Source organism: Pholis gunnellus (assembly GCF_910591455.1).
Source record: "Pholis gunnellus genome assembly, chromosome: 7".
Taxonomy (NCBI): Eukaryota; Metazoa; Chordata; class Actinopteri; order Perciformes; family Pholidae; genus Pholis; species Pholis gunnellus.
In genome coordinates this window covers 6,612,519-6,640,006 of record NC_136533.1, presented here as the reverse complement: position 1 = coordinate 6,640,006, position 27,488 = coordinate 6,612,519, and the positions used below count along the sequence as shown (strand labels likewise).

The window sequence follows — 27,488 nt, the reverse complement described above, 5'->3', positions numbered from 1 at the left end:
AAGCTGTGTTTCTGGAGAATAAAGCCTGAATCTGGAATGCACTGTGGTTTGTACATGCTGCAAGTTTCTGTTCTTGTTTGTTTGAGTATTATTGAGCCCCACTCTGGCTTCAATTGTATTCACCCTGTCTATCCAAAGGAATTTAACAAGCAGAACAAATTACCTTGACACATTTCTTTTAACATTTCAAAAGGTCCTTGAAGCTAATTTCCACTAAATCAACCAGGCGATAAATAATGCATCCTTTCCCCTCAGCGTGGTTGCTGTTGCAATCATATGAGAAGACACAGATGTTACAGGAATAGGAAATACACTCATTTGCTTTTCACCATTGGTGCCGGAACCAGGAGGCGGTTAGCTTAGCTTAGCATGAAGACTGTAAACAGGGGTTGACAGCTAGCCTGGTAACCTCGTGGTGACGACAATACTCCAGGAAGTCAATGCTCCATGCCACAAATAGTCCGTCAAATAGCCCCTGTGGTACTGGTCTGTGCACAATGAACAATGACCGAGCTGTAGAGGTGCTGATAGGCAGATGGTCCTGTGGTTTTCCAGCCTTTATGCTAAGCTAAACTATCTTTCTCTTGCTAGCTTCATATTTAACGGACAAATATGAGAGTGGTATCAACGTGCTCATCTAACTCGACGAAAAAGCGAATGTGCGTATCTCCCAAACTGTCAAACTATTCTTTTAAGTTTGGATACATGAGGTGATTAGCTTAGCTTAGCATAAAGACTGGAATAGTGGGTAAACTGCTAGCTTGGCTCCATCCAAAATTCAGAATTGTGCTGACCAGCACCTCTATATCTCACATAACTAACAAACTGTATCTTGTTTGTTTAATTTGTACACAAACGGAAGTGTAGAAACGCCTGTTTGTGCTTTAGCATGGATTAACACCATATAAGCCTAACTGTGGATTTCAATGTTCTTTTCTACTTCTTGGACAATTATTATTGTTATTTAAAAGTGCTTTAGGTCACGGCGAAGAGTGTGAAGCACTAAAATAACATCTTCCCTCTTTGGAAAGCGACCGTCAAAGGTTTAAGATGAGGTGATCACAAAGAATTGCTTGTTTGAAGCTGTCCACAACTTTGAAATTAAGATGTTTCGTCAAAAGAAATGTCATCGCCGTCCTAATGAATTCCACGTTGGCTTTTAATGTCTTTGGTTTCAGTCTTCGCCACATGTCTCATAGATTAGTCCTCAGGCCTGACGCTGTCCTAGCTGTGATGGCAGATCTCGCAGCACTCCAGACAAAACTCGAGACACTCGGTCGCCTCGCAGCAAGACTGGAACAGCACCGTGTGGCAGTGGGCGTGGCAGTTGAGCTCCTCCACGGGCGCCTCCTGGATGGCCGAACAGCAGCGGGCGCAGGCGTGGCAGCAGCAGGAGCAGAGGGTGTCCAGGCAGGAGGAACAGGCCTCCAACAGACCCAGGAGCAGCACGGAGCACTGGCACGAAAGGCACGCCAGCAGCAGGTGTAAACAGGAGTCTGTGGGTGAGGAAAAAAGAGTTAGCCACGAAATATCACATTTGAGGTCACAGAATTGCTATTGTATGTTCTAAAAGCCTGTCAGACACCATCACAATCGGGGATTAATGATTCTATTAACCCTAAATTAATCTCTTGCATGTTTATTTGTCGTGCCAACTAGAACTTAAAAGACAAACTACGCCACTGCCGTGATCAAGTGTGATTGTGTTTACTTAATCACAGAGCTCTGTTCAGTCCTCAGGGGAAAATGAAAAAGGCCAGCGAGGTTTCCAGCGATGAACAACAACTAGGAGGAAGCTGTCACGAGATAATTGCTCTCCCACCCAAATTAGGCGCAGATGAAATTGCATGCATTAACCCCACTGGTGTGTTACAGTGCATCTCCTGCGAGTCCTAACCGTTGTGTTGTTACTCAGCTACCGTTTTCATCCTCACAAGGACCAGAAAGTGAGTGAGCTCATGCAAATTGGGCTGTTTTATCCTGTTTACTCAAGGAAGTAAATGAAAAGCAGGCGGCAGTATTCCCTGGGGAGTGGGGTTCAGCATTTTCCTGCTTAGCCGCTCGAATTATACACCCCCGCACATAACTTATGCTAATATCCATATATATATGTGTGTGTAGATGGAAAAGGAGCATTGTGTGTGGCTACCGTATTGATTTAATGCATAACTTCATAGAGATAACAACATGAACACAAGGATAAACAAGGAGTGGCCCGCTGCACGCTTTGATAAAACTGGACGAAAGTGCAGCAGTTTGAAAGTCTTCAAGGGAAACTTTCCGTTAGTGTGAGGAGATAGATTGTCTTTGGTGGGAACACAGAAAATCAATTAAATGTTTTTTGCCCTCACTGTAACTTATTTCTCCCATAACGGTGAATTTAATAAGGCTCAGTCCAGCATATGTACTGTCATACAGTATTTAATGCATTTATAAAGTAGATAGACAAAGCAAGATCAAGAACGGAAATGTTTTATATCGATGTAAAACGTATTTAATGACTACCTTTATCGAGATAAATGCGTCAATTTATTAGGATATCAATTGTAGATCATATTGTCCGGTCAAATTGAAACAGCGTGGAAGTGAAGGCACATTGTTGTTCCTACCAGCAGGTGTAGCAGTCGGTTGGTGTGAGCCAGACACGCTGCCCCTGCTCCTCCTGCTCCTCGTGCTCCTCTTGCTGCTGCTGCTGCTGCTGTGCACCGACAAGCTGGAGCCCTGCAGGCGGCTCAGGCCCGGTGACGGAGGGGAGAGTCTGTGGTCTGGGACTGTGAGGCCACATCGTACGCAGGTCTGTCGGTCACACTGAGGCTTCTTAAACCCCGTTGCCTCCTGTGAGGCCTCTGCTGGTGCGGCTGCAGCAGCAGGCTGAGGCTGGGCTGAGCAAAAAGACAGACACACATCCAGTGAAGATTGTCTTACTACGTCGTCACAGAACAGGAATAGAATTCCTTTGTGATGAAAAGCTTCTGAGTGAGCACAAAGCAGATTCAAGCTGTAATCAATCTGGAATTCAAAAATTAGAAACAGACTGGTAATTGTAAACCAGTTTTGGAGCATAAAGCCCTCATTTTACACCCAGGAATATTAATATTAATTATAGTAAAATGCATAAACAGATGGGTACGCATGTGCAAAATAAAATAAAGGAATCATGTATAGTTGTAAGGTGTGGATGGGAGAAATAAGTGAAATCTAAGTAAAGGAAATAACCACATAAAACAAATAAGATGCAAATATAGGAGGTGGTCCCATATATAACGAATCTATTGCTGCTGAATTTAAAATAAAAAAGCAGAAAATAGTAATATCAACAGGCTATAAATGCTCAATTAACATTTTCTCCCGATGTTTTACATTTAGTTTTGGTCACTGTATTGTTTGCTGTACAGATCTCAGGCTTTCCACTTACTGCGGATGAGGTCAGTGGGGGGGGTATGTCCTCGGCCTACAGGGTCACATGCTGAAAGGATTCCCCGTGCTGATTTTAAAGACTCACTACCTTGAGACACATCAGAAGAAAGTGACGTTAGCTGACGAGCTATCGAAAGATAAGACGGATTCCTCACCGAACACACCAAAATTCACTCCGCGTACATTGTTTCACACAAAGACAGCAGTCATTTATCAAAATCACTATTATTTCATATATGCAGCGTAATCCTGTCTTAAAGAGCTTCTCCCTTCATTAATGAAGATGCTTGAGTGTCCCATGGTGTTCATTGTGTTTCAGGACTTTTACCGCCCAGGTTTCTTTAGTTAACACTGAAAACTTTCACTATTGCTGGGAAGCTGCTTGTCAGATGATGAGTACTTGCCTTCAGTCCGGTTGGTCGGTTCCTCCGTCCCGTCCACAAGTAAATGGTCTGCTGGTAACATGTCTGATACTCATGACTGCTCGGGATCTCTGTTCCACTTTGTTCAAACCGTCCACCTTTTTGTTTCTGTCAGCACCAAGAGGTCAGGAAACCTCCAACAACACCCAACATGCCGACCTGAGTCACCGCTCCGGAGACTGTGAGCTGTACTGTGTGTGTGTGTGTTGTTGTTCAGTGACTTAGTAATACTCCCCTTCCCAGCAGATCACTGAGTGGCCGCTCTAAACATGCTGATCACAGAACAGCAGACCGAGGCTTTGCTCCGTGACTTTACGTTGCCTCCTCTGTTCTGCTTTTAGTCACCTAACACAATGGAGACACATACCCCACAAGTGTGTCAGCTGAATACTGCATATTTGCAAGCCCTCTTATGAATAATCTCATACAAACCGGTCAAACACTATCAAGCCTTCATTATGCAATTACTAATTTGCTCTGTAATTATGTCATTCATGCTTCAGAATTAATAGTTCGTTCGTCAGTATTTATTTCGATATCAGGCCAAACATTTGGCCTATCCCACATGTGATAAGACACAGCTTTATTTATTTCTTTGACCTTTATTTAACCAAGGGAGAGTCTCAATTGAGATTAAAGATCTCTTTTTTTTTCATGCCGAGACAGGCAGCATCTCAAATGTTGCAGAAACAAAAGCAAAATGCATGGAACACAAAAAGCCAACAAAGAACAAATCACAGAATCATAAAATATCAAAAACATTTCAGGTGATTTGCCAACTGATTCCAACCAGAGGAAACAGACAGCATTACTTCAACACACTTTTTCCCAGTTCAGTCCTGGCTTTAGGGCGAATAGTAGAAACAATCCAGGGAGCGAAGACAATAACTTGCCATGCTTTTTTTGAAGGATAGGTATGAAGGAAGCAGACCAAGGATAGCCTTATAAATAAGAATATGCCAATGAATTAAGTCTACAAGTGGACAAGGTAGACTATCCAACCAGAGCATATGAAGAACAATGGTGCGTGAGGGCTTTAGAATGTGTCATAAATCTCTGTGCTCTATGGTAGACAGTCGTTTGGCATTATCATGATACATGCATGTGAACAACATCGCCAGAGTCCAGCACTTTTGAGTTTGAAGGAAAAGGCAAGAATTGTTTCTAAAATAAAAACCAAATTCAATCAAACGCAATTTATATCAAAAACATTTTCAGGTCAAACTTAAACTGTACAAAACAACAACAAAAAACATTGGTTATAACATTGTTCCAGATACTTTAATATTACATATTTATGTGCAAAATGTCGAGTAAGCCCTCATTATTGCACACAAATGAACACTCTTTGATCTATGATTCTTTTAATTACTGTTTGACGAAAAAAGGTCTCCTTACTAGCTTTAAACGCAATCTCATGGTCCGTCTCAGTGGATGGAGTTTGCGTGTTAACGGCTTATCTAAATGAGCCACGTTGTGTTACCTTCGACACCCGTTAACATGCAGTAAAATGTAAATGTGTTCATGCATTTTTAAACGCTAAATATGTACTTTGAGAGCACAGTAATCAATCCATCACTATTTTAGAGTTTGTATTTCAACTTCCCAGAACAAAATCAAACCGTTTTACCATAAGTAATCAGTCAGTGACATTTAAATCTTTGTATGTGCAAATGTTGTTTTTCCCACAGATGACACATGGACGACAGCATCATCATTACGTGCTGATGAGGAGATGAACAGAGACCAGCCCTTTGTGAGGGGTTGTTGACTAAGTGCTGTCAAAAAGTGCTGCGCAGAAAAAACATGTCGACTTGCCCGCCTCACAGTGAGTATATGGCACTTCAAAGCAACACATAAGTGAAGCTGTTGAAGTTGTCTAGCGCCATGCTAACTTTCAGTCAGTGAAGCGCAGCGTGGAGAGGCAGTCAGAAGAAAATGTCATCTAATAGGCTGACAGCGAATCAAAGGAAGCCCTGAGAGGCAACAGCAAACTTAAAGCTAACTTGTTATCAGCAAAGACAATTACTGACATTAGTCAAAACAGGGAGCTGAGAAATCGGAGGCCTTTGTTCTGTGTTCGGTAGTGAAGTCTACAGTTTCACTTGATGGTGCTCATCAGTGGAGGAGACGGCGTGATGCCATTGTTTATTCGTTTATTTCATTATTTTAGCATTTTACGTGATGGTGTGATGAAAAGGAGAATAAAGTCAAATCTTTTTTTCAGTGATCATCAAAAGACAAATAGCCATAAATATTGTGTGTTTAAAAGTGATTAGTTCAGAAACGACAATCTGTTGTTCATATAATAATGTTCATCATCATTATTAGTAGTAGTAGGTATTTTACAGTATGGCACCTTTAATTAATGCATAGTCGTACATGCATTTTTACTGTCCTCATATATACGACACAACTATCACTGTGTTCACACCATCTACATCAACACATTGCTAAAGAAACATTCAAAGTTGCATTTTGCAGCAATATTGTGAAGGATTTGGATTGCGCTGAATAGCTGATGTATGAAAAGATTTAAAATGATATTATTATCTTAATCCTCATTAGAATTAGACAAACTGAGTAACATGACCCTGCTACTGCTATTTGAATTCAGTCAAAAAATGTAAAATACCCATTTACACTCTCACAGGTGTGTCCGTGTTAGGACAGCGGCAGCGTAACAAAGTCTAACAGTGCAGAACATTTAACTGAACGCAAATGTTTTATTACACCATTTAATTACAGGTGAGACAATGGTAAAAATAAACAGCATTCATTTACAAACAATTAACATTTACATATATTTATTACATTGTAATCGGACACTTTGGACATATAATTACAAAAACATGAATAAATACAGATGTTTGTATGTGCACAGCTTCTATTGTAAATACTCAAAATGTTATACAAGTGGAATGTGTGGAATCTTTATTACAGTGGAAACAGGTATTGAATACACAAGTTACACACAGAGAAACAGGAAAACACACGAGACGTAGTGACTTTACTTACTTTTTAAGAAAATGAACATTGATAAATCACATTTCAACCGGCTCATGTACAAAGACGACAGAGAGAAGCCGCCGCACAGACTGCAGGTTATCGAATATTTAATAACAGAAAACCGTCACCACGAAACATCTCTCTCTCTCTGCTTCAACGGAGCATTCACATTCACCCTGTGCTATTTATTTGAGCTATCACAATAAACAGACAACACGTTCATTCTCTTCGTCATATTATAACAAATATGTCTGTACTTTGTCCTTTGGAATGTATCTGATCCCAACTCTGTCTTTGACTGCGTACATTCTCCTAGAACCTTTACTTGATGCTTGTCATGATGCACTTTTCTTGGACACGTCTCATTTGAAAATGTTCTTTTATGGATAGTTCAAATGAGAGCAGCTGTACGGCTTTAAATAAATTGAATCTCATATTTCATATTTCTTTTATCATTTTATCACAAGTTTGACCTATAGATTTAAATATTTCTTTCTTCAGCTGATCATAAAAGCAGAAAATGATCAATTTGTAGGTGGCATGATATTGTACTTCAAAGAAAAAGTGTTCTGCTGCAGACGCGTCAACAAAATCAGTTTTCATGTGTATGAATATATGAATCACTCGGAATATGTCCATTTTGATGTATCTTTGTCTTGGTGAGTATTTCAGGCCTCCTGGCTCAACACACTGAAGATCAACATGAAGTTAAGATGGTATAACATGTAAACTGTGGTCTACATCCCTGAATGTTCAAAGAAGGATTACTTTACTGCTTTGCAACTGATTATTTGAAGTCTGAAGCCCTTCTCTTGTCATTCGAGGCCAAACAAAAGCTCTTCGTCGTCTTCAGCCGTGTCGTGCTGCAGACTGGCTGTTTTTACTGTCGGCATCGGAGATTCCTGGTCATCAAGATTCAGCTCTTCGTCTTTCAGGAAAAGAGACCTTCAAGGGGTGAACGACAAAGACGTGTTGATCAATTATTCCAGCATATCAGTCGAGTCCACATTAAGTAAAACGCACTGCTGGACTTACACGGGAGGGAAGTTTTGTTTACTGCGGCTGTTGCTGTTTGTTGCGTTGCTCTCCTGTATTTGACTCCTGGAGTTTCTGCTGACACACTCCCTCTTGAATCCTGTCAGTTCAGCCACCGCCGTCTACAAAGAAGAAGAGGAAGAAATCAAACAGGGACTCCGGTTCAAACTCCTCTAATCAGGAAGGTGTGCGCCAACCCTCCCACCTGTAAGCTGGCATTCAGAACGGTCCCAAAATCGAGGGTGGAGGACACGTTCTTCATCAGCGATGGACTCCTGTGGAATAACCCAAGGTAACAGAATTTAGAAATGGACACAATCCTATTCTCATTCATGGCAAGCAAATCAATACCGTGTATATATTAAAGCCACAACGTGGTAAACAGCAATAGTTTGAGGCAAGGTCAGTTATAATGACGAATAATTCAGTCGCATGAAGAAAGTCAGAAGGAACCTTCAACTAGAACCTTGAAAATGTGACCAGTCTTATTTATCATTCATTTGCTGAGGCGTATTAAGGAGAACACATCTGCTCTACTGTGGGTGCAATAATGAAACTATTATGACACAGGAGCACCCAGTGCAGCGCTGTACACAAGACAATATACTGTGTCTAAACCGATCACAGATTTAAAAGTATTATTATTCTTAAGAAAAGGTCTGATAAAATAGACAATTGTTTTTTATCCAGTCTTCATGCTGTGCTTTAAATGTGATTTGCATGTTAATTAGCCTACACTCCAATAAATATAAGCGTACACCTACACACACCGCCGGGATTCTGCTTGAATACTAAAGCAAAAGTGAGAAACCCTCGAGTATCTTACCAAAGTTGCCAATGGAATCAATTATTATCTTGGACGGATTAAAGAAATGTCTTAAATATCATTATGTTTGAACTGTAATATGTGCAGATACCCGACACCAAACCTGTGATAAACGGGAAGTCGTCTACCGTACCCTGTGATCCTCTGGGATCTCCTCCTCTGGTATTCCAACTCGTCCACCGTCCACACCGCGCCTTTCACGTTCTCCACACGCACAAAACACTTGTGCAGGCTCAGGTTGTGGCGCACCGCGTTCTGATCCAGAGAAAATCAGAGCGAAGGAGATATTACTGAGTACATGCTGCCTAAATCAGGTATGACACACAGAGTAACAGAGTTAATTATCAGAGGGGGGGGGGGGGGGGGGGGGGGGGGGGGGGGTACCTTCCAAGTGGCAGCGTTGCGTCTGAAATAAGCAAACGTCCGTGTGAACCAGTTGTATATCTCGTTGAGTGTTAGTTGCATGTCTGTTGTTTCCATAATAGCCTGTAGATGGAGAGGAAATAAAAACAACTGTAGCACATTACAGGATCAGATTAAAGCCCTGACTGTTTCACCGCTGATCCAAGGAGGGAGGGAACAGTCTCACACTCAAAACTGTCATGCAGTCTTTTCATTTTCTTATTCTATGAATAAACTACCTTTTTTCGGATGAAAAGGTTCATTTTCATTATTGAGTAATATGCCTAAGTGTGATTAATCATTTATCCACTCCATTATTTGATGTTAGAAATGTCAGTAAATAGCCCAAAGTCCAAGTTGACCAATACATTCTTATTTTTTTGGTTTGATGAACTCAAAGATATTACGTTTCCTATCACAAACCAGCAAATAATCATATTTAAGACACTGGAACCAGCAGATTTTTAGCTTGAAAATGTACTTAATCAACATGTTAAATCGGCAAAATTGTTGCCTATTTTCTGTCATTGTTTTCAGCTGTAGACAGTTGATTAAAATAAATGCGCTCGCATGGCAATCGACATGAATGTAGAAACACAGAACATAGAGCGGTTGTTTTACTCCTTATTCACAAGTACCAGAGAATACAAAATATAAAAACAAACATCTGGAAGCATTTGAATTGCAATTTAAGCAATTAGTCTACGTCGCTATTTAAATAATATAAACATATGTCATCTAAAATACCTGTACAACGTTTAAAGTTAAGTAAAGACAGAAATCTATTCCAATGCATAGACCGTACCTGTCTTATGAGTGTTGCGTAGGTGAAAGGTGGTCTGATATCGGTGTTCTTGTAAAGCTCATATTCATTTTCTGAAACAAGACAAAACGTAGTTAAGTGGACAACGTCCTGTGAAGCGTTTCCCTTCTGCATGAACATATAAATGACGACTATATTTGGTTTACCCGAAGACAGTGAGTAGACCAAAGGGTGATGGCGACGTGTTAAGGCCCCGGCACACGATGTGTGAGCGGGCGACTCTTCTTCACACACCTGGGATGGAGTGCTGACGGGGGCCAGAGGTTGTGGGGACACCTGGGGCGAGTCTGACGGACTCAGCGAGGGCGGGTTGTTGGGGGCAGCGACCGAGCCAAGCTGCTGAGAGCGACGCAAGCAGATGATACAAGTTAACAAAGGAGCAAGTGGAATGAAAAGACTGACAGGGAAACAAAAACAGAGCGGGAGAGTGTAACAGAGCAATTTGATTCGCCTCCTCAGAGGTGATTCCACTAATATCGCAAGAGGAAGGAAGCCAATTATTGTTAATTATAGGGTGAAATTGTTTGGTGAGTGTTTTGATTATGGTGCAATATTTGCAAGATTAACATCTGATTAGCTTCCACATTATGAGAGCATGTCTGCTGTCTGAAAACACAATGGCACCCATCTGGTACCAACAGCTGGGCACCGAAAGGAAGCGCTCGGGACTCACATCTCTATGAGAATGGAGATCTCAACAAAGGAAAAATATTTTGAGAGTAAAGGTGAAAAGGCGGAAAATTATGAAACTTTTTCAAGAAATACATTTGTGATCCGATCTGGCATAAGTTTTCTGACCAGGTTCAAATATTTCTGATGCAGGTGTATCCCGTATACTTATGTTTTTTTTTGTTTCTATGAAAATCCCAACATATGTTTGCTACTCATCCAACTGTAAAAGTCAACCAGGGTCAATTACACACCGGTGATATCTACATCTGTGCTACACAAGACATTTGCTGTTTTCACTCTCCACCACATATTTGGAGCTCTGCTTACAGCTCCGAAACGGCGTGTACAGTTTACGGCTCATTTGCTTTGTCTCTCTGTCGTTCACACAGCTATTACTGCACACTATCTACCTGAAGGCCACGTGGGTCAGCAGCCGAAACACATTGGGGCAGCTGCAGACTCGCTGGTGCAGAGATCGACTGAGATTTTAGAGATGGCAGATGCAGGTGAGCCATCATCGCCCGCAGACGCTCCCGTTCTTTGCAGAGCTGTTAGAGGAGATGAAGGAAGAAGAAAAAAAAAGCAGAGAGGACGGTGTCGCTTCAGAATCACTGAACACGGATTGTTGAAATGGAACGCTGTGAACCAAAAGCATTTTGCAAAGTGCACTTCTTGAAGTGTCAAACATGAGGGAGGAGGCGGTGTTGGCAGAACATGAATATATTTATCATTAGCAGACTAATATTGTCTAACTAAAATTAATATTATGAACTAATATTGACACTGTAAATATCACTATTATTATAACAATAAAACCTAATCACCTGTGCAAAGCAGACTCAAATTTCATTTGACCCCCAAGCAGCACGGGACAGCTTTGCATTGGCCACTAGCTCACATCAAAGCTGCAGCTCTAGCTTTTGTCTTTCCAGCACTCACCTGAAGCTCAAGTTGCTGAACCACCTGCATCTGCACTCTGCACTGCGCTGTGCTTCTGTCATCCAGAGTGTGCTCGCTGCCTATGTGCCTGAAACACACAGCGGGGCGTTAAAGGAATACTCCCCTGAAAATCTGTCTATTGAGCATCAAATACTCAGAGATAGCGACTGTAGTCCGCTCGAATTCACAGCAGCTACAATGAAAAATGTGTCAAAATCTATCAAAACATTTGTGGAAACTTCGTTCAAACTGCTGGCGAAGGAATGAATTTCATGATGTTTTGTTGGCTGAGTGAGGATTGTTTGAAGCATTCTGGACATACGCATTGTCAGAGGAGAGGAGGATGATGCTCGAGTAGTTTGAGAGGTTTCTATGGATGTTTTGATACGACATGTTTGTTTTTAACGTCTTTTATTCACCATTGAAATACATTGTAAATGCAAAGAAGCCACGCTGAGTGACCTTTTTAGCCCCAGTTTGTGCTTCTCACGTCTTACTCTTACTTTTGAGTCACTGACATAAGCATCATTTTGTCTGAAAGATAAATCCCGAACGAAGAAAAGTCATTTTTACAGCAATGTTTAAAAGAATCTCCAGAATTCTCAAAAATGATTCTGTCCTTTTGGGTAAAATAATACTCCATCTTCTGCTCTATGAAAACAATTATTTTTATCCTGTTTCCTATCATTTCCTGTTGACTATAATTATCTCTTGCGGACAAAGGTAATGGGAATAACATTTTAATTAGTGTTATTATCTTTTATTTCTATTTGTGTTACTTTCATTTATTTTCTATTTTAACACACAATAATATGTTTATATTTCTCTTGTGTCGTACAAAATGAGCACGGATAAATGTAATTTATGACGACCTTAAGATGTTAAAATTGCAACTTGGCAAACTGGTGTGCAGGAGACGGAATGTTTTTTTATCCAGATGTTTATAAGAGTTCTTGATGACTCAGACAGTATCTCATCTGTAACTGTGTTTAAACGACCGACTGCTTTTTCCAAAGATCACCAGAGATGCATCTTTCAGAAAAATGAATGCATCGGCTACAAACATGTCAGGGCCACCATTCACGCCTACAGGAGTATTTGATACTGAAAGACTTTCACTGACGTATTCCTTTAAATCATCAACAGAAAGAGTCAGAAAGCATTAGGAATCAAAACCTACTTGATGAACTGGCTGAAGTTTTCACACACCGACTCACATCCGGGCCAATTACACACACCGTGAGCGTAGAGAGTGTGTGTGGCAGCGCGATCAGCTTTGACAGCACTAGAGTGAAAGTATTGTCATGATTAAAAACCACAGCAACACAACATGTGCAAACAGCCATAAAACAGATATAAAAGGGTTTTCTTTTCTTTTTCAGGTGGCAGAAAATGACAGAGAAGAGGTGGAGGGGAGCAAGTGGAAAACAAATGGAAAACTATTTACTTTTGATTTGGGACATGTATTCATGTAAACTTTTTCTTTGCTTCACCACTTCAGGTGGTGGAACACAAAAGCAAACAAACAAGACAAAATATATCGTCCCGAGGGGAATTAGTCTTGCTGCAAAAGCAAACAGCTCCTCACTCGCTCCTTGAGAGAGAGAGAGAGAATGACAAGTCTTTGATGTTTAGAAAGAAGCAGTGTCGTCTCAGTTCTCACAATCAGTTTACAGACGGATCGTACCATTCTGCCCCGCGAGGAGAAGACGACTGCTGGTCACCGGTCTGCCTCCCCGGGACCTTTGTTGACACTGTGCTGTTAGAAGACGAGTCCTGGTTGCTCTTCGATGTGGTTTTATCTTCAGTTAAACCATTTGTGAGCTCTTTCCATATCTGCTGCATCTCCGCAGGGCTGAAACCAGCTAAAACGTAAAAAGACACAGACAGTGTATTGTAAATGTAGTGTTTTTCATGTTGCTTAAGGAAACTGCAACAACAATGCAGGGTTAACTATCTATTCAAAATACAGTAGGAGCAACTAAATGGCATATTTTTCGAGAATTATATTTCCTCTATAATAAGTGTCTTGCTGCTTCTTTACACCTGCACTTTTTTCATCTGTTCTCCACAGTTTCTACTCATTCGCACCTCAAAGCCTCAGGGCAGAACGGGTAGAGCAACTCTTTCTCATGACCTGCTGTTACCTCCTCACTGTAATCCAGGAATAATTATCACATCTTGGAAATGAGCAAGGATCAAATTTCTACTTTTAGGTTTCTCTTTCATCATCGTCTCTTCTGAGTTCAGTGCAGTTATGTAAGAGAGAGTAAAATCAACAAGAAACTAATCTTCCTGTGTCGAGGTCTCGGTGACAAAAGCGTATCAGACGCATGTCCATGTTTGGCTATTTCTGTGTCCTCACGCCTCACGATATGACGCGACCTTACTGTCAACTTTACCCTCAAATTACAACACTATAAATAGAGATACTGTACAGACAATTTCAAGAAGAAGACACATAGTGACCTGGAGAGAGCGCAGGAGAGGACAGGACTGGTCTCTGTAACCGGAGCAGCTGCTGCTGTTGCTGCTGGAGCTGGAGGAGCTGCTGGAACACAAGCTGCTGTGCAGGCAGCTGGAGGATGGAGGGGAGACAATTCCACAGAAGGGTGAGACAGTATTCATGTAAAGCTCTGCTCACACTTTCTTTTCTTCTGGCAGTTTTTAATCCTGGGCTAAAATCAGCAGCATATACTGCATCTGTTAATGCATCCTTGAATTACTTCACTTTGGATAGAAATCATTGTTCTCAAATCTCAAAAACAAGTCAGAAAATGCATAAACATGTTCTCTCTTGATTGGACATTACTGATGGATCCCCGACCTACCTATGTTTGAATTATTTGTGGCACTTTCAGGAGACATTATTATAATATCATGATATTGTTATTTTATTTTATTTAATTGTATTGATTTTACTCAAAAGAGCTTTGACGCTAACATGGGTATGTAAACACAAGACCACGAGTAGCTACTGACCTCTTTGACTGTCTTGCTGGGCTTTTGTTGAAGCAGCTGCAGGTGAATCTGTTGTTGTTGTTTCTTGTAAAACTCTTTCAGATGTTGCTGGAAAAACAGTGATGGACCATTTCTATTACAAAAGTAGTATAGACATTTGCCTAATTCTCAAACAACATACAGTAAAATATGTAAAAGACTATAAATACAATTTCCTTCAGTAAAAACACTTTTGTGCATTATTGTAAGCCAAAAAAATAACACATTTTCTTGTAAGAGTTTTGTATTTTTGTGTGCGCTAGCTAGTTTGCGTTAGCAGACTAGCTGTTAGCTAATTCACTACATAGCTTACCTTGTTATATGATTGTTATATGAAAACATTTACTGTTTGAACTTGAACTCGGCTTGGCCAGAGGAATGACAAGCTAACTAGCTAATCAACACACTTAATGTTAACATTTTATTGCATCCACAACTTGTGTTACAATAGTTTCAGTCCAATAAATATTTGTACACAACAACAAAAAATTTTATTCTGCACTGGTATAGTCCAGTTAACCACAGTGCAGTGTATTATTATTATTATTAGTCGTAGTATTGTAAGGTATCTATATTAGTATTGCATAAATACCTGCTGTAGCAGAAGGGCTTGTTGCTTCTGGTGGATCAGAGCCTGCAGCTGGTTGGGGGACAGCAGCTGCTGCATCTGCTGAGGAGCCATCATAGCCAGAAAAACCTTTGAGCAGAAGAGGAAGGATAAAATGATTAAGGACCAAAGTCTACAGAGTGAAGGCAGGAGGACGAGTGAGCGAGACAGAAGGCAAGTGTCAAGTGTTAAACAGTAATAACCATCGGATAGGATTCTTTCCAATCCAATTACAAAACAGTGCTGTCAACCTTTTGTGAACATCATCATGCTGGATTGAAACATTGACCGTAAATGAGATGGGAGATAGGCTGACCAGTTAATTAGCAACACAATTACATGCTTGTTGTGACTCCTAATAGAAGTGTATGGGTATTAATGAAGGCAAACACTCGCAGAATAATAACTGATCTGCACTGTTACCGATTGAGCGACAAATAACAGAGCGGCTGTCTCCTTTTGTATTCAAACAGAGGCCACAGCAATTTCCATGAATGCATTAAGAAACGACACTTACAAATTCAACATGCTGTATTACAAACACTGCCAAAAACAATACTAATGCTGTCAATTGATTGCTAGGGAAAATAAAACGTATTATATGAACAATATGTTTTTTTTCTAGATATAAAACATCACTTGCTGTATACAGACACGTGTAAAGGCTGCGACTTATAGTGAAGCCTTTTGTCTATATTGGAGTAATATCTTGCGGCTTGCAGGATGTAATGAAAGAGGAACACATCAGGGACCTCAAGTTTGTCATTTGTGTCATCAGATAATACCTCTTGAGTTTCAACCAGACTGATTCAGTGGAAATGAGATGACGGATTCACACTTTGGCACAGCAGGAGTAACCATGTGCATTTCTTGTAGGGATTTAAGATTTGGTCTTACTTTTTACAAAAGTCGACTAATTAATTAAGTAGTTAGTTAGTAACATTTTAAGGACTTTACATTTACAGCATTTGCAGCCTCTTAAATGTGAGGATTTGCTGCTTTTCTGTTCAAATCTAATATATTTTTCGACTAACGGAACCAGAGACAGTGACAGAAAAATCATATTATATATAAAAACAATTGCTAGTTGCCAAACCAGTCTGACCCTTTTTTGTGTCTTTCCTGAGTCTTGTTATGTAGTTTTAAAGAAGGCACTGACATACAGCTGGCTTCATTATCATGCTTTATAAATCACTGGGAAACCATTCGTGGTGTGTGGATTGGATGCTACAGTTAGAAAAGAAATACATTACAGATGGAGGTCCTTCTCTTTCATTCAATGAGAAAACCAGTCTTCACTGTAAATGGTCTTCATTTGTATGATTTTGCAGAGTTTGGGGGTTGACGAGCTTTCATATTACAAGCCATTATTATGTTTTGAAGACTGAAATCACACTCCCTTGCAGACGGGCAGCCTTTGCGTCGGTGGCGTTTTGACATTTTTACCTGCTATGTTCGCTGAAAAATAAAATAAAAATAGCATGTTTAAAAATTCTGCTCACTAGCCTGTGCTTGCAGCGCTGGCAGACCCGTTACAATGGACAGCACCAATGGTTTTTGTAGGGTCACAAGTTAAGTGTGTTGCACGGATTTGGAAAGTGAATTAAGAGAAAAGGGCACAGCAAAACTGACGAGATGAGGGAACAGACTGAAGGAAATGGCAGTGACCAGGCGTTCATTATCTTGTTGTTTCACTGATTCCCAGGGACAGAATCACAACAGACAACCATAAAATTGTTTTGGGTCATGCTTATTTGCCTTTCACTTGCATCCGTTTGGCCTGTAGGTCTGTGGACAATTACTCCTCCCTGACTCTGACTCACAAACTAATAATGAAGGACAAACAGAGTTCTGCGTGTCAACTCCCAGCCCGGATCAGATCTCATATGAAATCCCTGCCACTGTCAACAGAGCTGCAGGCTCCGAGTTTGGTGTCCTGTCAGAGGACGTCCAATATAGAGCCGTCGTGTATTTCCCTTGACATCTGTTTGCCCAAGACTGTTCTATTTCCCGCTGAAGAGGAGGACGAAGAGACGAAGGAAGAAGAGGAGGGCGAGGGGGAGGTTGGGGAGAAGGAGGTGGATGAAGATACCTGTTTATGGTGTAGACACTGCCAGTTTTCTGCTCTCACTCCACTGCAGGAGTCCCCATTAGCTACTCTCTCTCCTGCACCGACGTCGGTGTGACTGAGGAGGCTGCTGGCTGGGGTTTGACGGGCTGTCGGGGGACTGAGAGGAGACTCAGGCATTCCAGCTCAGGTCCTAATAGAAAACAGTCAACCCTAAATAAACTGTGAGACTCAAACACTGCAAATACAGTTCAGCATCATTGCTGAATTACACCTTTGTGTGGCTTTGCGTTAAAGACACGGCAAGAACAAAAATACCAAAGATAATGGGCATGCTTTTTGAGGTGCTGGCTAAGACATACAAAGAGAAAAATAATAAAGTAAAAACTTTGCTTTGCACAACTGCAGTAAACAACACAAGGCTTCAAATGTGATGCAATTAGATGCAACTTACAAAACCACAGACTAGATCTTAATAAATCTGTGATTTCCATGTTATAATTTTGTTGTGTGTGAGTGGAAACGGCAAAGCAGCGTCAATATTTCAGCATAGTTAATTTACATTTACAAATAATAATTCCTGGAAATCAAAATCATCCAGATTTCATACACAAATAACATAACCAACATACTATAAGTTTACAGTGGGTTCTTAAATGAAAGTGTCCAAATGCATCCAAATACTGTCTGATACGTTGAACATGCATACGACAGTTATCTTGCACTTTCCTCAAATCAGTGTTATATCACACCGAATATAGTCAGTAAATGTATTTGTGGCTCCTTATTGGCAGGGTGTGAAGATCCAGGAAAGCTTGCATGGAGTTTTTTAAATCCAACTTTTTGTATGTCTCGGCGGTGCATGAAGAAGAAACTAAGCGGTAAAAAAGATCCGACATATGTACGCAAGAGAGCTCTAAAATACATCCTACTACCTCTGCAACTGAGTACAGATAAGAGTTTAACTTAAAGTATTACCTCCTAAAAACATACAAAAAGTAAAATCTCTTCAAAGGTCTCCCACTCCTCTATTTTTGTCAGAATTGTATTAAAGCTACATACCGTGAAGGTGAATAGTCGAATTTAGAGCAGCCAGGCAGAGTTGATGTCTCCAAGTCATGCAGTTTGAAGTGAGGATGGGAGCGATCTGATGGAGTTGTGTGTCTACCTGAGGGGGAGGAGTCACAGTGTCTGTCAGTGAATTAGACTGTGAGAATAGCTGTTGATTACCAGGATGTGCAAAACAGGAAAATCAGCTTCAGCTATAAATGATTTTTATTCTAGGTGTAAAAGTTTACCTGCTGTGTGTCTTCACATTTGTTGTGATGATTTGTTTTCAGTATTTGCAAAAAGCTCCTCTACATTTTGCATAATCAATAAAAATCCCTTCTATTGCAATATAGAATATAACCTATTTGTAACATATAGATCTTTTGCTTTCCAGTCGCCTATTTTTCAGATATTGCTTTTATTTGTTGATATTCATAGACATAAACAATCCAATCAAAGAAATAAATTCCTCAAAAATATCATTTATTGTCTTTTATGATTAAAACAGAGCGTTCTCTTTGAGAAAAGGATAAGTATAGTTGTCTGTGACTTTATTTAGATATGCATCAACAACAAAAAGAACTCTGCAGACACACAACTGTCAAACTGTTATCAAAGAGCTATTTACAGTAGTGTCGGCACTTTTATTTTAATAGCACATCAGTACATCTGTTAAAAATAAATAAAGTGTTTTAATTTTGGCTTGTGATAAATGCAATGTACCCTATCGTGTCAAACTTCAACACAGCTGCACTGACAAACAACTGAAATTAAACTTTGTAGAGGACATGTCTGCAGTCATGTCTTCATGTTTTTCTTATCATTTCTGTTCAGTGTTTTCATTCTGTTTTACTATTTATTTATTTTATTTACTATTTTATCTCTTATTCTTTCCTTCTTCTTCTAAGCACACCATATTTGTTACACTCCTGCAGTGGCTTCCTGTAATGTCAGGTCTTTATATCAAAATTCTCTTTTACAGATTGCAAGTACATGATCAAGGAAGATGATGAGGACCTAAGGCCAGGCTGCATATAGCATCAGGAGACATTTTACTTTGGTGAGACGAGAGGGACATCAAGGTAAAGAACATAGAATACATCCTTTTATATATTTGCACACAATGTTAAGTGTTTTACTCTCATCATGGAAAAAGAACACGGCATAGCTATGAATTTACACAACATTAACGTAACACACGTTAAAGGTGCAGATATTTACACCATGTAGATGTGGATTAGTGCTGTACGTTTAGATATGATAGAGCAATTAATGATTGAAATGTAGATATTGTTACAAAGGTAACTTTCTGCCACCTACTGGATTAGTATTTACTTGCCCTACATTTTATATTGAAAAATAAAAGTAATGTAAATTTCTTCTGTATGGTCAGGTTAAAAAAAAAAAGAAAATTCCATGCAGTGTCCTTGTTCTACTTTTCATTGCTGCTTTAAGGCATTACAAGTTGACTGAAAGGTAAAGGTCTTATCCTCTCTTTGACAGCTGGAGACAAACACCAGCAGCCAGGGAAACTGAGCTCTTGCACTGGTGGTGTCGTGAACCTGCTGTCATATGACTCTTTCATGCCACCCAGTACTGGCTCATTCGACTCAAAGCAGTGCAGATTGGAGGGCATGGGTTGACTGCCGTGCCCTCTCCCAGCTGTAGCCTTATACGAGTCGGGTAGCCTCTCTGGAAAATAGTAACATCCCATCCAGCTGGAGGATTGTACCCAGCCCGCTTCGACGCTCCAAGGCTGATAGCGTGGTGGGGTCCAGTCCAAAGAACTCATCTGATACCTCCTTTGTTCCTGGACAGGCCATTGTGGCTCCACACAACCCAAAGATCTGCAAGCAGCTGGTCTCCATCCAAGGCAGACACCCCTCAGCTTTGTCAGCTCTCTCCCTCTCCGTCTTCCTCCTCCCCCTGGCTTTGTACTGCCTGAAGTTCCCCTGCTGGATGTCTCTCAGGTGAGCTTGGTGGACACCCCAGTAATGGCCCTGACCGTCCTCGCAGCGGCTCACCTTCACCAAGCAGTCGTTCACGAACAAGTTGTGCCGCAGGAGGAGGGCTTTGGCACTCAGGGCAATGTAGGAGAGTGAGGGCTTTGAGAAGAGCTGTGTCCTCAGAAGAGGGATTGCCTGAGGAGCGGCTTGTGTTATCTAGAGGATGAGATGGGTTGGTGAGCCTCATAGCTACTGACAGCGGCTGCCGTCATTGCATTGATTGCTGGACAAAACTATTATCTTCCAGACAGCCTTGACATGCTTTTATACTGTTCATAACCAATTCAGGAGGGGTTCTCTGCTCTCGCGTTGAGACACAACACTCTTACTCGCTTCAAAAATATGTTTTGTTATTTGCTCAGTAAGATTAAGGACTAACCGCTTTGGTCATGGCTGGAGCTGGACATGCCACTTTGTCACAGCTGTGAGATAAACACAGGAAATAGTACAAACACAAGATAAATCTTGACATGTCATAAGCGGAACAAGAATGAGCTTCTGTGGAATGGTTGTTTCTTTCATACTATCAGGCTTTCACAGTCATTGCACCATCAGAGGGTTAGGGATTGGTCAGTGGAAATTATTTTGGAGGCCTAAACAGTATGCGCAGGCCATTTGTTCTGTTTCAGACCTCATGTGACCCATTGTGGGCCAAAAGCAACAAAACACAAATAGCTGCCGTGGTAAATCTCATGCTTGTTGTACAAATAGTATTACAAGTCTCCAGGGAGACTTTACATAAGAACAATGTCCACAAAACATTTCAATGTTGGAGTTGTTTTGCTGTAAGATAATTAGATGATTATCAATCTATATCTTAGATTATATCACACAAACTCTCTTCCTCAAAGAGGAAATTGGATGATATTTTCTCTTCCTAAGCTTAGACCACTGTACATAGTTTATGTCCCCTCTGGCCTATTTATAGTGTTGGCCCTTGCAACAATGTCATCTGTAACTCGACTCCTTCTGTTAAGTCATGTTAAATGTCAGTTGCCAGAAGCAGACGCATTGCAGTTCACTTCCCGCTGACTCTCCTACAGAGAGCTCCATGGAGTTTGTGGGACAACCGGGGCCTTCTGGGGCCTGTAACCTCTTAGGAGTGCCAGGCCTCAGCCCCCTGGAAGTGGACGACGATGAGTGTGAGGTGGTGATCGGCATCAGGCCCAAATCTTCTCCTCGTCCGCGGAGAAGGAGCACTGACGGTGACGAGGACTTGGATCCTGGGCCGCCCATGTCTGCCTCCAGGAGAGTGTCCTTTGCAGACGTCAAGGGCCTCAGTTTGGTGCATGTGAAGGAGTTTGCCACTTGGGATGTACCCAAGCTGCCCCAATGTGACTGTTCTGTGGGCGAAGGGAAAGATGCAGAGGAATATTTCCTATCTCCTCTCACTTTCACCCTTCCGTTGTCGACCGAGCAGCTGTTTGTCAGAGTCCGGGAGCAGAAAATGGAACTGGAGACCATCGAGCTACTTCCGGGGACCACGATACTGAAAGGAGTGATCCGTGTTCTCAACATCTCCTTCAACAAAGCGGTATACGTCCGAACCACTTTGGACACCTGGTCAAGCCACTTTGACCTCCTGGCAGAGTACATGCCCGATACCAGTGACAGTCTGACGGACCGTTTCTCGTTTAAGCTCACCCTAGTGCCCCCGTTCGGAGAGCAGGGAGCCAGAGTTGACTTTTGTCTGCGATATGAGACTTCGGTGGGCACATTCTGGGCCAACAATAACGACAGCAACTATGTGCTGTTCTGTCACCGGAGAATGAAAGAGAGGAAAGAAACGCCACAGAAGGAAAGATTGAACAAGAAAAGCTGCCTTAAGACTGTCAGGTGAGGATATAAAGTGTTTCACTGATCAGTATTTTTAAAGCTCAATACAATTTTACCTTACGATCAGAAAAAATATTGTCTACTGGTAAAACTGATATAGTAGCCTGACTAATTGTTCTCATTATTGTTGTATGAAAGCTGTTACTTTACGGGCCTTAAGGTTCATCTAGGTGTAGACTACGTGAGGTCTGTATTTTCTTTAAGTTTAAACTGGTGCAAAGATTCCTTTATGTTATTGCTGAATGATGGATTGACCAAATGTGGTGAGGTGCAGGGGATGTGCAACCAATCCAGACAGTTTGTGACATGAAAAGGTTTTTAAAATCCATTATGAATTATCACCTCTTGCAAAACTATTTGAAATGTTTTTTTTTTTATCAAAAGGATTACAGTACCTCAACATTGTTGTCAAATAAAAGTCTGACACAATTCCATTGATTCACAGTCAGAGCTTCTCCACTGTGGAAAGCATTTCTGCAACAGAAGCTTCATCTCAGGAGAACATTTCAACAGGTGAATATTTATTCTGCTGATTGTGATATTAAGAATATAATTGGGGAATGTAAAAAGACACTGTAAATAGTGCAGCCTCAGTATAAATAGAAATAGCTCTTTTCTCCAGATGTGTCAGAGCGTGGAGAGATAGCGGACACCATGAAAGCCGAGCAAATCTCCGATGGCCACTCAGGAACTTCAGAGGAGGATCGACAGAAGTTACTGGCGAGTAAAAAGAAAAGCACAAATACTCCACATTTCTGTTTATTTCTGTGGACAACAGTCCAGTTTACTAATACATTTCATGATTTCCCTTTAGACTATAGCCAAATATAGATTTAAACTCCAAATCTAGTAAATGTGTGCTTGCAACTCATGTGTATTTGCAGGTTAAGATAGCAGAATACTAGACTGACTGAAGTTCCATCAGATCTAATTGTTCTGAAATCCTAAATCTTTCTCATCAGACACTATAGATCCTTTTTCAGTGATTAAACAATCTCTTATTTTCAAACTTGATTTGCCAGGTTTGATGTTTTATTGCCTATGAACGCCTGCTTAAAGACACCACGATATGTCTATGAGGTACCGGAGGAACAGAAAACGTTGCATGACCCCCCGGTGCACTTTCTGAGAGAATATCACATGACCAGGACTTGAGTGACACCAGTGACATAATGTACTGTGCAGCTAAAGGACACTCAGTGCATGCTGTTTGCGCTTCCTTAGTGTGTTATATTTGGTCATGCAGGCTATTTTAACACTATCTTAATCGTTTATCCTTTTGTATTTAATCAAAAACGCAATCAAGGATATTATTTAATCCGAGCACGTTTCTGTGTGAGATGCAACTTTAAACGTAACCCCACTCCCCTTTCTTAAAACAGCAACTGTTGTGTGAGCAAACTGAAATGAATCTATCCCTGTTGTTGATGGACAGACCGAGAGCAGACGGAACTGCAGCCAAAGAAGTTGCAGAAAGGCTGTGCGGATGGCTCGGGTGAGGGACTACTTTTCTCAGAGAAATGGAGGAGCGGATGAAACTGAAAGAGATGAATCCCCTCCAGAGGCAAACCAGGAAGCTCAAGAAGAAACCCCCGAGCAAAAGCATTCAGATGTGCAATCATTTCCTGAGGGGAGCAGTAAATCAGAAGGTTCTCCTTTTGTTTCTGAATCTCTGGAAACATGCAGCGAAGCTCTCATTGATGTTCCACATGATACATCACCATCACATGACCACACGTCTGACAGCGAGATGGAGAAATCTGAGAGCATCAATTTGGCTGACTCGGCCACATTAACAGGAGGTGAGAGAGCCACAGTTATCCCAGACAACCCATCAAATGATGAGCCTGCTACTGAAGAATGTCAAAATATCAACAAGTCTGTCTGGAAAGAAGAGGAAAGCAGTCAGAGGCAAGGCACGAGTCATGAATGTATTGGCAACGTTGCAGCTCAACCAGCTGACAGTGATATTTCAGAAGGGACCGTTGACAGCCTTGATAGCCAGACCAACAGCTTCACATTTGGAACTGTGGTGGCTCCGTTGTACCATCAGTTGTTTGGCAGAGTAGGAAATGAAGGTGATTGGGGAAATCCAGTACAGGCTACATTGCATGCTGGAGACTTAAGATACCCTCACACTGAAAGAAGACAGACTAGCTGCACTGGTAAAACAGAAGCAAGAGGTAACGAGGTTCAGGGACATGTGATTAAGTGTCCGCTTTCAAACCAAGGATGCTTAGTTACAAATAGTCCTCCTATGGGAAAAGAAGAAACAAGTTTGAGCGTGACAGCAAACAACATCACAGACAAAACAGAAACTCTGCGGGATACAGACGATATTATACATTCAGATCAGAGACGAACAAATACACCTGAGGTCCCTGAAACTATTTCTGGAGACACGGTAGTACATTCACATACTGCAAACATTTTAAATACAGATTCGTTAAATCAACAAAAACCCGCTGAGAGTTTACATCTCCAGGGAGAAGCACAGGAAGACAATCTAACCCATGACCCCAAACTGCAAGAGCATACATGTACACAAACTAAGACAAATCTAGATGAAGCACTTGCAGACAGTGAAACACAAGAAGTCATGTCATCATTTATGTCACTTCAACCTTCTAAGAGCGTATCAGGGCGTGTTAGTGACGAGACAGACCAACAGACCAGCGGTAGGGGAGCAGACGACTGTAAGCTTGTACGTGAATCAAACAAAGAGGATGACGCTTGCGAAACAACAACCAATGCCATTTCAGAGGACGAGAAAGCATCTGAAGCTTTACATGATTTGAATCCTAAACACATGAATAATTCAGCTACGGAAGAAACTGAGATTAGTTACGTTACTCGTTTTGAAATTGTGGAGGAAAAGGATGTCACAGCACCGGAGAGATCTCTTGAAACTATTAATGTGGAAGAGGGAAATAAAGTGGTGAACAACTCGCCGAAAGACGAAACAAAACACTCAGCCGAAAAAGAGATAACTGGTGAGGTAGCTGAGGCAACGATAAATAATCACATGCATGGTGACATGTTCGTAGAGCTCAAAGATGAGGACGCACAAAACAGAGAGCATCATGAAATGGAAGCTGCTGTCACAAAACAGGAGGATTTTTGTTTCGAGGTAAACTGGGAAATGATGGTTGAAGAAGAGGAGCAAAACATATTAACCGATGAAAAGGAAAGTGAGGCAATGAGTTTAAAAACAGTGGGGAAAGACCAAGTACAGTTGGAGGATGCAGGGAGAGAGACAGCATTAGAAAACATAGATGCAACACAGGCGGGAAAAGAGGACAAAATGGTTTGGGACATTAAAGCTGCAAGAGAGGAAAATAACGAGGCTGAGGATGCAGATGTTACGGAGGGCATGCAGAAGATTGGAGAGGAAATTGAGGAGATTATGGCAGGAAAATATGGGGAAGAAGTTGCAAAAGAATTAGAATATGTCCAAGACACAAATGAAGCTGGAGAAGAAGATCTGGCTGAGGAGATTGAAGAAGAGAAAAGAGAAAAACAAGAGGAGACGGAGCTGGAGAAAGCAAAACACTTTGCAGAGATACACGACGTTGATATTGAAAAGACAAAAGTCCAAAATGAAGAGTATATAGAGGGAGAGGAAGAAATAGAAATAGACCTGAGTGATGACGATGAAGCAGGTGTGGAGTGGGAGGATCAGGTAAAACCAAGGGAGGTAAACGTAGAAGAGGAGAATCCAGATTACGAGGAGGACATTTTTGTTGTTGAAACGGGAGAGTCAGAGATCATAGATGCAGAGTCAGAGAGCGTGACGATAGAGGACGGGCAAAATGAAGCGGGGTGCTTTGAAGTAAGGTTAGACATTACACAAAAGCTTGGGGATGGTTTATCTGCTCCGGTGAACAATGTGCAGGACAAGAGAGTAATTGACAGAGAAAATGGACACATCCCAACGGAAATGCATCTGTACAAAGAGGAAGATTTCCAAAGCAAGGAGGCTGTTACACATGACCCCACAAAAGCTGCGGGAGATGAGAACGAATCCGTTGCTGCAGAGGGAGGTTTGTTCATTTTCACGGACGAACCTGAAAACGATCCAACGAGCCACGACAGCGCTTCAGCAGAGTCCGACTCAGACGACGAGGTGGAGTTGTACATGCACTGCCTCAGGGCCGTGCACGCCGGGGCACAGGCCCAGACGGACAGGAACAAGGACACAGGTTTTGGTGAGGGCAAATTAAGGCCCTCTGTAAGCAGAGGCAAACTGCCGCCCACACCCATGCCATCCATCAGTGAGTCTCAGGATGAAGAACAACACCCCGGCCGCCTTCTGGACACTCACGAGGACGTGGAGACAGCAGATGTCCAACCCACAGCTGCAGCTCTGCCAGCGTCAAGTGGACAGGAGAGCATCGATAGAAGTGTTTCATGGTGGAAAGAGACTTTTTCCTGCAGCAATATCTCAAAAACATTGTTATACGCCACCTTGTTAGTGGTATTTTTAGTTGTGGCCTACCGTTATGATTTTCTTGCCTGTTTTGGGCTCTACTTGATATCAGTAGTTTGGCTCTACTGTCAAGGAGAGAGGCAGCCAAAGCAACAAAAGAAAACAACAGAATAGGTTGAATTAAACCTTAAACTGAAATACTATCATACCGTCATTTGATATTTCCCTTTATCTGAAGATATTTGAACAAGACCTATTAGTAGTGGTCTAAATAGAAGAAGAAAAACGTGAATGACAATGGGCATTCATTTAAAGTAAATATGACACATATCAGAATAACTGCTGTATATTCCCTATGGGAGGATGCTAACTCTCTGTTGTCAAGAGTGTGAACCAATTTTCTTTATTCTTTACTGTACATAAAGCTTATCATCGCCTCAGACTGCAGGCTGTGGACCATTGCTCACACTGATCAGTTCTGCAGAACGTTAATGCATTGTTGAGGTGCAAAAAGCAATCAGTGTGCTGTGTGTGTGGATGCCACTTATAGATCACTGTGTCTGTGTAGGCTACATTTAGTTTTCATAAGTCTGGAATGAATAAATTGTACTAGACAAATAATTCAATGTGGACAATGACTTTTTATTAGTTCACAGTACTGATAGTAGCCAGCTCAGAGTGCATGAAACCATCTTTGTTTAGCGTGCTGGCATTCTAACATATTCTTATCAAAATCTCATGGCATTATATCCGGTAGATGTTGAGATATGTTAGTCTATGTGGCTAAAAACTGGGTTCATTTATTAGTGAAAAGCAGTTAAGAGACTGATTTTGTCTTCAAATGCGCATAAGAGTTTTCTAAATTAAACCGGACTGCACTTGGATTTAGTCACTAACAAATCAACAGCAATGCTAATATACTTGGAATAGATTTAGCCTGGAACTTT

The 27,488-nt window shown here is 41.3% G+C and overlaps 2 protein-coding genes across 2 annotated transcripts; one reads left to right on the top strand and one right to left on the bottom strand.

Annotated features, from left to right (window-relative positions):
• Nucleotides 1–6,770: 6,770 nt before the first annotated feature.
• On the bottom strand, nt 6,771–18,381 carry LOC306698220 (forkhead box protein P2-like). The gene is made up of 16 exons (XM_079162436.1): nt 18,283–18,381; nt 17,245–17,413; nt 15,138–15,242; nt 14,528–14,614; nt 14,015–14,123; nt 13,233–13,410; nt 12,726–12,830; nt 11,546–11,633; nt 11,017–11,154; nt 10,081–10,270; nt 9,917–9,987; nt 9,094–9,195; nt 8,843–8,964; nt 8,089–8,158; nt 7,884–8,005; nt 6,771–7,793 (listed from the first exon to the last, which is right to left on the bottom strand). Exons 2-16 carry the CDS (start codon nt 17,398–17,400, stop codon nt 7,664–7,666), a joined length of 1,773 nt encoding a protein of 590 aa, XP_079018562.1. The 5' UTR covers nt 17,401–17,413; nt 18,283–18,381; the 3' UTR covers nt 6,771–7,663.
• A 2,920-nt stretch (nt 18,382–21,301) lies between these two features.
• Nucleotides 21,302–27,154, top strand: ppp1r3ab (protein phosphatase 1, regulatory subunit 3Ab). The gene is made up of 4 exons (XM_079162420.1): nt 21,302–22,112; nt 22,558–22,625; nt 22,735–22,832; nt 23,548–27,154. The coding sequence occupies exons 1-4, from the start codon at nt 21,328–21,330 to the stop codon at nt 26,713–26,715; spliced, it is 4,119 nt and encodes a 1,372-aa protein (XP_079018546.1). The 5' UTR covers nt 21,302–21,327; the 3' UTR covers nt 26,716–27,154.
• Nucleotides 27,155–27,488: the final 334 nt, after the last annotated feature.

Bases quoted from the DNA above. Each gene is read 5' to 3' on its own strand.
- ppp1r3ab (XM_079162420.1), top strand. From the start codon at position 21,328: ATGGAGTTTGTGGGACAACCGGGGCCTTCTGGGGCCTGTAACCTCTTA. The intron at 22,113-22,557 runs GTGAGGATATAA...ATTGATTCACAG, and splicing joins AGCTGCCTTAAGACTGTCAG to TCAGAGCTTCTCCACTGTGG. The intron at 22,626-22,734 runs GTGAATATTTAT...TCTTTTCTCCAG, and splicing joins TCAGGAGAACATTTCAACAG to ATGTGTCAGAGCGTGGAGAG.
- LOC306698220 (XM_079162436.1), bottom strand. From the start codon at position 17,400: ATGCCTGAGTCTCCTCTCAGTCCCCCGACAGCCCGTCAAACCCCAGCC. The intron at 10,271-11,016 runs GTAGATAGTGTG...CGCTCTCAGCAG, and splicing joins CTGACCCACGTGGCCTTCAG to CTTGGCTCGGTCGCTGCCCC. The intron at 9,988-10,080 runs GTAAACCAAATA...GTCTTGTTTCAG, and splicing joins GGTCTACTCACTGTCTTCGG to AAAATGAATATGAGCTTTAC.